At 40.5% G+C, this 10,214-nt stretch overlaps 1 protein-coding gene across 1 annotated transcript; it reads right to left on the reverse strand.

Annotated features, from left to right (window-relative positions):
• Nucleotides 1-4,042: 4,042 nt before the first annotated feature.
• LOC100829328 (COBRA-like protein 2) lies at nucleotides 4,043-9,256 on the reverse strand. The gene is made up of 6 exons (XM_003557668.4): nucleotides 8,992-9,256; nucleotides 6,640-6,719; nucleotides 5,297-5,756; nucleotides 5,008-5,167; nucleotides 4,646-4,923; nucleotides 4,043-4,561 (listed from the first exon to the last, which is right to left on the reverse strand). Exons 1-6 carry the CDS (start codon nucleotides 9,059-9,061, stop codon nucleotides 4,236-4,238), a joined length of 1,374 nt encoding a protein of 457 aa, XP_003557716.1. The 5' UTR covers nucleotides 9,062-9,256; the 3' UTR covers nucleotides 4,043-4,235.
• Between the last annotated feature and the right edge of the window lie 958 nt (nucleotides 9,257-10,214).

Raw genomic sequence — 10,214 nt, forward strand, 5'->3', positions numbered from 1 at the left:
TAATCTTAATAAAGCAAAATTCCCAGAATCTCAGGATTTTGTATGCACAGCATGTGCACAAGGCAAGCTCATTTTAAGACCTTCTTATCTTAAAATACAAGCGGAACCACTACAGTTCCTTGAACGAATTGAAGGAGATATTTGTGGACCTATCCAACCATTGTCTGGACCATTTAGGTATTTCATGGTATTAATCGACGCATCTACAAGATGGTCTAATGTGTGTCTACTTTCCACACGTATCATGCATTCGCAAAGATAATGAGTCAAATAATTAAATTAAAAGCTCATTATCCAGAACATCGAATTAAAACAATTCGAATGGACAATGCCGCTGAATTCTCCTCACGCGCCTTCAATGATTATTGCATGGCATTAGGAATCGAAGTTCAGCACTCAGTCCCATACGTCCACACACAAAATGGTTTGGCTGAATCTTTTATTAAGAGAATTAAATTTATTGCAAGACCTTTATTACAGAATTGTAAGCTAACAACAACCTGTTGGGGTCATGCGGTTATACATGCCACTGATTTAATTCAATTGCGACCAACTGCATATCACACTACTTCTCTTCAATTAGTACATGGAAATCCACCAAGTATTTCCCATCCGCGAAAATTCAGTTGCGCTACATACGTACCGATCTCACCACCACAATGTACATCAATGGGACCACATAGATAATTGGGGATCTATGTGCGATACAAATCACCGTCAATTATTAAGTACCTAGAACCTCTCACAGGGGATCTATTCACTGTCCGGTACGCTGATTGTATTTTTAATGAGGACCATTTCCCGGCATTAGGGGGAAATTTAAAATACCAAAAACAAGAATGCCAGGAAATCAATTGGAATGTCCAAGGTATTTCCGCCTCTGATCCACGTACTCAAGAAACTGAACAACAAGTTCAGAAAATTATAAATTTGCAACATATTGCAAACAATTTACCAGACGCATTTGTTGATTATAAAGGTGTAACTAAATCCTATAATCCCGCACAGAACGTACCAGAAAGAGTGGAGGTACCTATAAAAACCACTCAACCTTCTTCACCTACTGTTCAAAGGAAGAGGGGGAGAAGTACGACAACTAAAAAGGATCTAGCTTCCAGTAAGCAACAAAAGGAACAAACAAAGGAGCCGCGGCAAAGAAAACATAAGAATAAACCTTCTGAACCTCCTTCAACAACAACAACAAATATGAGTCAACATTTGATTGACCGAGATCAATTGGGTAATATACACCCTATGGATAACCAACATCCACAACCCAGCTCAATAGTGCACTCAATTACTGATGCTGGGACATCAGAAAACCTAGACTTAACCGCAACGGGAAATCGCGAACAGTCACCAAAGGTAAATGAAATTTCCACAAATTATTTAGATACTGGAGAAACATATAATAGAAAAACTACATTCGTCGACACATATTTCTCAACTAAGATTGCAGACAACCTTCTAAATGATCATGATCCAAAGACCATAGCCGAGTGTGAAAAACGTTCCGACTGGCCTAAATGGAAGGATGCAATTCAAGCAGAAATAGCCTCGCTCAATAAAAGAAAAGTATTTACAGAACTAATACCTACACCTCCAAATGTTTTCCCAGTGGGATTCAAATGGGTTTGTGTCCAGAAAAGGAACGAAAACAATGAGGTGGTGAGATACAAAGCGAGACTAGTAGCACAAGGGTTCGCGCGGAGACCCGGCATTGATTTCAATGAAACATATTCTCCGGTTATGAGTGGAATTACTTTCCGATATTTAATCTCATTGTCTGTTAAAAATCGTCTATCTATGCAGTTGATGGACGTCGTGACTGCATATCTTTATGGGTCATTAGATTCGGATATTTACATGAAGGTTCCTGATGGAATCCAAATTCAGAATGCTAACGCAAGACGTAACATGTACTGTGTAAAGTTGAATAAATCTTTATACGGTTTAAAACTGTCGGGTAGAATGTGGTACAACCGACTAAGTGAGTTTCTCATTAAAAGGGGTTACTCTAACAATGATGACTGCCCATGTGTATTCATCAAGAAATCCAAAACAAGATTTTGCATTATCTCTGTATATGTTGATGATTTAAACATCATTGGCAACAAACAGGATATTGATGAGGCTCGTAATCATCTAATGACGGAATTTGAAATGAAGGATTTGGGTAAAATCAAGTTCTGCTTAGGTTTACAACTTGAGCACCTTCCTTCAGGAATATTGGTTCACCAAGCTACATATATCCAGAAAATCTTGGAGAAATTTAACATGGACAAATCCTATCCATGCAAAACACCTATGGTAGTTCGATCTCTAGACGTAGAGAAAGATTTATTCAGACCAAAAGGTGATGAAGAGGAAATTTTGGGATCTGAATTCCCATATCTTAGTGCCATTGGAGCATTAATGTACTTAGCAAATTGCATCCGGTCAGATATTGCATTTGCGGTAAATTTACTAGCTAGACACAGCGCAGCTCCAACAAAACGCCATTGGGTAGGAGTCAAGCAAGCATTTCGCTACCTACAAGGCACTAAAGATCTAGGTCTATATTTTCAAAAGGAAAACCAAGACTCTGAACTAATTGGATACACTGATGCTGGCTATTTATCTGATCCCCACAATGCCAGATTCCAGACCGGTTTCGTGTTCCTACACGGTGGGACAGCCATATCATGGAAGTCTTCTAAACAGACCCTAGTGGCTACATCCACAAATCATTCGGAAATAATAGCCTTATACGAAGCATCTTGTGGAAGTGTATGGCTATGAAGAATGATTAACCACATACAACTATCATGTGGTATTGGTTCAATTGAATCACCAACGATTATCTATGAGGATAATTCAGCTTGTGTTACTCAGATGCAATCAGGTTATATAAAAAACAATATAACTAAACATATTGCACCTAAACTATTCTATCCTCACGAATTATAACAAAATGGGGAGATAAATATCTTGCAAAGCAAATCATGTGATAACCTCGCAGATTTGTTACTAAGTCCTTGCCCAACTCTACATTTCAGAAATGTGTATATGGGATTGGTATGCGACAATTTAAAAATTTGCAAGCATCAGGGGGAGTATTCACCTGAGTTTAACCTGTACATAACATCATATTGCACTCATTTCCTATTATGAGTTTTACTCAATAGTTTCTCATAAAAGGTTTTTAATGAGACAATATTAACATAAGATTATATGTCATATTTTCTATTTTTCCCACCGGGTTTTTTGTAGATAATATACAAGGCATATTTATTGTCTACATAATTCAATATGAATTATCAAAGGACAATATTCAAAATATGTTATACCATTTTCTCCTTAATTTTCCCATTGGGTTTTTAAAGGGACTTTTCATAACATATCAATATTATTATTATTTTCTCAATATTTTTCCCACAGGGTTTTGAAGGAAATTACGAGATTACAAGATTCCATGATGATTCGAGAATATACAAATCAACAAAGCAAATTGATCAAGGGGGAGTGTTAAGAATAATTATTTATGATCAATTAGATTAATTATTAGTTAGTTAATGAATTATTAGGCAGTTGGTTATGTAACTGTTCGTTTCCAAAATTTGGGACGCGAACGGAAAAGTTTGGGACACCAATGCATGTATTGGTGCCTCTTCACCCTGTATAAATATCATCATCAATCAATGGAATAGAACACATAGATTCATTCTTATTTTCATTCACAACATTTTTGTCGACCTCAAATAGGTGATACTATACAATTCTGAGAAGAGGATCCATGCCCAATGTTTTTTCGTTAAACTGTTCATGTCCATTGTATTATTTGTTGTCTGCCTAGACTGTCACAACGAATGACGATAGGACTTGGAATATTTTTACATATAACAAGAGTAATGCCTCATTATTATGATAAATAGTAGGAACTACATGTCAATTCTTTCGTTTGTCATTCTTATTAAGCGGTAGATTGTTTATATTTCCGTCGCAACGCACGGCCACTTAACTAGTAAAAGATATAAATTACCAAAATCGGAAGCTCTTCAAGTCAGATGGCAACCAAATCTCTAGATAAATTGTATTGGCATTCTCTCCCTAATGTTCAGACCAAGCATACAAATCATAGGAATGTACAAGGTGAATGAACCTAAGGAGCCTAAGCTTACATCCTACAACACACCCAGGTCAGCTTTCCTTGAAACATTACACTCTACATGTCAGCAGCCAAGGCCCCAATGTGGTCAGCACTTGTTGCCACAATACTTATCTAAAACGAGATGGTTGTGCAAGAACGCCAGCATTGCACAGACAATAATGGACAGAATAAGGAACGCGGTCTTCTTCAATCTAGGAGAGGAGTTTGGTAGCCATGGGTATGAATCTGGTGGAGGCATGACACAACTTTCACCGTTGAAGTATATGCGCCTTGGAAAGGCCCAACCTTTCCCCAAAGTGAATGTTGATGGTTCCTTCCGGAATAGAAGCTCGGATTGCACATTACCATCTGGCCCAGCTACCATGAGAAGGTCATTATAGTACTTGATACCCCACAACATTGCGGTATCATCTGCAGCAAAAAGATAGTTCAGTCACTTTAAACATTATACATTTGAACTGTCAAACATTATAAGGGTACGGAACAAATACTCACTTATTACTCCAAAGGGGTTTAAAGCTTTGTAGTTAAAGCTGAAAATAGTAGTGATATTGTCAAAATTTGGGTGTTGAACTACTAAGTTCCACTGTGAGTAGTTCATCCGGTAATTCCAATTTGTAATGGTGATCTTCACCCTCCAGTAGTCTCTGTAGTTGAACTTGACATGCCAGTGCACCCTTATTGGGCACATATGGGACGAGCATTGTACTAGAGGAATTGAGCTGCCCTTACCAGGTCCATTCACCACAGAAACCAAATAAGGAGAATTGCCCCTATCAAAATAGTAAATACAGTTAAAAAATAGGAAGTGCAAAATGTATGTTGTTTTGAAGACTTCCTGAAGTGATAATACTTACTCCACACAACTCCCAGGTTTGGTTATGTTATTATGGCAGCCACATGAACATTTTGGGCAGTTAATTATCGTTTCATTATAAAACGATGAGAGTGAAACACAACAAGTTGGAGCTCTTTGAGCAACGAACTGTGAATATGTACATGTCACACTCCAAGTCACTGCAAAAGAGAGAATGCTTGTTATTCAGTGAACACCACGTTTGCTACCTGGGATAGACCTAAGCCCAAGACATTTCGTTTTGTCTTGATAACAACTACATGAAAAACAACAATAGTGAAACAACTTACCATGGGCTTGTGTTGTTCTCCTCCCATCCAGCGAAATGAATTTAGTAGGAAGTTTTACATTTTCGGCTACTCCACAAGTATACCCTGGACCTGGGGCCTTTAGAGTGAAGTTTTTCGGAGCTTTCACTGTCTTATTGTTAGTACCTGACCGGCCAACACTGATCTGGAATGATGCTACTGCACTGACTGGGTCTTGCACCCATGAGGTAAGCACTCCTCCTTTGCAACAATTTGCAACCTGCATATTGTAAGGCGCACCTGGAAGTAAGTCAACAGTTGTTGGATCCCTCTTGCAGCAGTGCGGTATATCGCCTTTGAATTGAGAGCAATCACCCTGCTCTGTGGCCTGCCCACCGGTCATTGTCCAGATGATCTCCTTCTTTGCCCAAACCCACCCAAGATGCCACCCAGGTGCCTGGATATGGCGGTACTTCTGGTAATTGTATATGGAAACCACAGCCTGTGAAAAGGCACAGGACATTAACAGCAGAAAAGTATACTGTGGAGGTTATAAGATTCACAGCTACGTAAATGGCTATGTGCATCGTTTTGATGCAGAGCCGGGGGTTCAACCTCCTTTACGAAAAAAAAAACCGTATGGGGTGTAACAGGTTGAAGCAAAGTGAAGCGCAAAGCATCTGTCTTGCATAATATCATAATGTAATTGGATGAGAAAACTTGCATTTGGTTATCAGTGGAGTTTTATATGATGCAATGTACAACAAGAAACAAGAGTAACCTGCAAAAGGGAAGGTGCTTCCTTCTGAATTCTGTGTGAACTTAAGTCCAACTCTGAAGTCTGAATGACTTGAAATTAGATGTAACTTTCATAGCTGGCATTCATGTTCCATAAAAAACTCATTCTCTGATTGGATACAGATTGAAAAGGTTATTGGCCAAATTGAATTTAAAAGGCCTTATATTATGGCATGCAACCAATGGTGAAAAACATTATGAATTCAGATTCAATGAGATCAATTCATTACATACTGTGATACAAACACAGAGAACTAACCAGAGTACGAGACTAGGAGATAATGAAAAGAAAATACAAAAAGAAGCTCCCGCTTTCACTCTCGAGAAACTAGAAACCCTTCATTTAGTCACAGAAAACAGAAATATAACTAAAACATCTATATTTTTAGTTACAGCTATGTAGAACTTATCAAGAGTAGAAGACATTCATTGCTATATGCAACCACATACTACAGCAGGGAAACAGGCTAGTATGACTTATGTTAGGCTATCACATGGACATAGTTCCATCATAGCAGTGGCATATACAGAGTGTTTCTTAATTATACGAAGCAGCTTCAGATACAATCCAGCAATGGTGTACTTACAACATAGCCATCTGAAGTCCACTGAATGATATCCCATTTGATGGTGATGTTCCCATTTGGATCAAGAGGATCGTAAGCTTCTGCATTGAGAGATAGACAAGTGTCAGGAGATACCATACAACCTCAAATTGATACATGAGTTGGTAACATGCATTTCAACACACACCCTTGTTCACATCAAGTTCCAATCAGAAAGAAAAAGTAAAAACTGCACAGCTTGTTCAGGATAAAAATTGACACAATAATGATCAAGATTTACTTGTCTTTTTGTTTGCAAAAGGAGATTTACTAATTACTAGACAAATTACATGCATCCAATATTCGCTGAATGAGAACTTTAGATAGAGTGGCTTGGTAATTCTTGATTACCTTCCTTGTAATATATTCCTTATTAATAAAATTTTGGCAGTAGATCATTGATCTACTGTTTTCCCTCAAAAACTATTCGCTGATGAAAATTGAGGAAGAACTCTGAAACTATCAGATATGCAAAATCCACATTGATATGTGCTAGATCTTCATAATTTCTTTTGCAGAACATAATTTAGACAATGATGTGAACTCTGAACTTTTTCCTTGATGCAACCAAACTACTAAACTTAACGTCCTCTTATATGATAGGAGCTGGCATACAGAATTACATGAAGTTGGTAATGCAACACAGAAACCTTTCTTCTGATGTTTCCGTCCTGTGTAGTGAAACAGAACTCTGACAAACAAAGGTGAAGTATGAGGACATCACAATAATGTGAACTTGCATGTCATCCAATTCACCAAAAGCTCAAGCTGATGGGAAGGTTGGGCATATGCTCATAGTTTGACACTCCTTCGAGCCTAGGCTCCTCAAACCTAAGGCATAAAGCGACTATAGGCCACAATTTGTTTTTATCATAATAAGTTGCCCAACTGATGGTCGAAGTTGACAGGGCCAGAGCCCAAAGATTGGGGTCATGCGTTTTTTTTTGGTTAAGAGCTTGGGGTCATGCTACTCAATGCTCGATAAAGTTTTCCAAGAAAAAAAAGCTCAATTATTTTTTAAAACACTAGCAACTAGCAATCGGTAATGAGTAAAGATGGAAGCCTACCCTCATTGCCAGAACCGACTTATTATATCTTCATGCCTAATAAGGAATTAAGAATCCCGATAGAAAGAAAAGGCTCCTGCACCCTAGCCGCCACCCACCGGCCGGCTGGCCGGGGAACGACGTCCCTGATTCTTCTATGTTTAGTGCTTTAGTATGTCTTCAAAAATTAGGGTTTGGTCAACCGACAGCCGAGCTATGGTGGTGATGGCGGCACTGTGCGGGTCAATAATAAGGTTTTCCCGACTCCTCGTCCACCTCGTCGACGGCGATCCTGCCGGTGGCGTTGAGGAGTGTGGGACGGTTGGTCGCTACTCTTCTGGAGTGGAGGATCTGGTTCTGTGTTTGCTTTGCAGGTCTTCTACGCGTATCGGTTTATTGGTTTCTTTTCAGATCGATGAGACTCAGGCCAACTTCGACCTCATCATGGAGTTAGTGCGGCCAGGTCTTCTTGGATCCGTCTGGCCGGATCTAGGATGGTCATCCAACCCTCTTCGTCGTCTTCTTCTCCGGGACGGCGGTTTGTTTCTCAGATCACTATCGCTGGCATCTTCTGGCTCCGAGCGACTTCCCAGCTGCTAAACAACGGTTTTCTGGCCGGCGTGGTTCGAAGGTTCAGAGGCAGCATCGAGCTTCGCTCATGGTGCGCCACCTGCGAGTGCAGGAGGAAGACAAGACAACGACGTTTACCTGCAAGAACTTGCGTGTAATTTTCTTTTATTTGTTGGTTGATTTTAATATATGACCTTGCCCTTCTTGAAAAAAGAAGGAATTACGGATAGAAAAAACAGGATCCGGTGGTCACCTTTGGATTGGTTCACAATGGAACCGTATACAGCCCCCTTTTTCCCTAGCGTTTTCTTACCCGCCAGGCGACCACTAAACAAGATTCAATTACGGCCACATTTTATGTACGACTACAGAAAGGGGCGAAACCCAACTGCAGTAGCGATGGATCGAGAATCTTGTTCCTCTCTCATAAGATTTTTTTCTCTTATGATATTGGGGATTTATATCTAGTTCATAGACGCCTCACCAAACCAAGAAAACCTGCCAACTTGTCAAGATCGAGGACTTATCAGCTCTGGGAATGAACGGCACAAGACCAAATGATGTCGGGCAATTAGAAGGGAACTCTAATGGATCAATACAAAGAAACCGGCCTATTCTCCAACAAAACTGAGGAAAAGCGAAAAATGATGAAGGCAAATAAAAGAGTTTGTATTTTGCAAAGATGAAGGAGCTGGACAGGTGACTAAATGACACTGACCTGCAAGACACGGTAGGGCGACGAGCAGCGCAATGGCGGCGGCACCCAGGCGAAGGAGCAACGTCGCCATGCCTCAGGCACGCAAGCGGCACTCAAGAACCTCTCTAGCGCGCTACACTACTGCTAGGGCTGCTTGCTAGCCGCCTCTTCTCCCCTCACCTCCTGCTCTCCTCACTCATTTATTTTGGGCCGCCTTTTCCTCGGCGAGAGTGATTAATACGGAGTCCCACGGTACTCTTGGCCAATTTTTGTATCCGTGCAGAGAGAAAGAGAAAGAGAGAAACCTGAGCGAGCGCCTAGGAGAGCGTGTCAGAGTCTGGGGGGAGGGTGCGGGGTCCAGCATTAGCAAGGCTGCAACAGTACACGAGCCTCCTTTCCTCAGTCCCCGCGCGAGCGCGCGTGAGAGAGAGAAACAGAGAGCTTTCTCTTTGCTTCATGCGCTCTGGGGTGTGGGGACCGGCCGCAGCAGAGCCCAAAGAGCCAAATGCATGGGTGCCCGCAGTCCGCAGAGGCGCAGAGGTGAGTCGTGGAGTGAGGTTTTGAGCATTTGTTGTGGGAAACCAGACTGTTGCCGTGTGGGGATGTGGGGAGCGGCGGAGGTTGCTTTTGTTCTGGGAGCATGTGGCGGAGGGGAGGGAGTAAAGAAAAGGATACCGGGACCATCGAGATACGAAAAGCATGTCTTTACTCGTTACTCCTACTTTCAAATCCAATCAATATTATTCCTCCGTTATTTTGACAGCATATTAGACCCATCCCAATGCTCCACGCTGTACAGTATCTTAAGTTGCCGCGTTGGATTTTACGGTGAGGTGGCATGACATTAAAAGAAGAAAGAGAGAAGTTCGACTCTTAGAGCAAGAATAATAGTAGCTGATACAATTTATATACCGATGTACTCCCTCCATTTCATAAAGAATGGCGCCCACGTTTTTCGAGGTCGAACTTTGACCAACGATTAGACCAATTGTATGTAGATTATATATTACAAATTTTATATCGTTGGAAAGGTTTTTGAAATACGAATCCAATGATATAATTTTTGTAACACATAAACCTCAAATCATTAGTCTAATTGTTGATCAAAGCAAAATCTTAAAATGCATGAGTGCCATTCTTTGTGAAATGGAAAGAGTACATTAGTATCTGATACAGTTGCTCAATGCATACATTTACGATCTAATCATACCTGCATCTACACAGGCACTTGCAATTTCTTGAAT

The sequence above is a fragment of the Brachypodium distachyon genome, chromosome 1 (assembly GCF_000005505.3).
Source record: "Brachypodium distachyon strain Bd21 chromosome 1, Brachypodium_distachyon_v3.0, whole genome shotgun sequence".
Lineage (NCBI taxonomy): Eukaryota > Viridiplantae > Streptophyta > Magnoliopsida > Poales > Poaceae > Brachypodium > Brachypodium distachyon.

Excerpts from the sequence above, each read along its gene's own strand:
- LOC100829328 (XM_003557668.4), bottom strand. The coding sequence starts at position 9,061 with ATGGCGACGTTGCTCCTTCGCCTGGGTGCCGCCGCCATTGCGCTGCTC. Across the intron at positions 5,757-6,639 it reads GGACTTCAGATGGCTATGTT|GCTGTGGTTTCCATATACAA; the intron begins GTAAGTACACCA and ends GCCTTTTCACAG. Across the intron at positions 5,168-5,296 it reads GAGAACAACACAAGCCCATG|TGACTTGGAGTGTGACATGT; the intron begins GTAAGTTGTTTC and ends TCTCTTTTGCAG.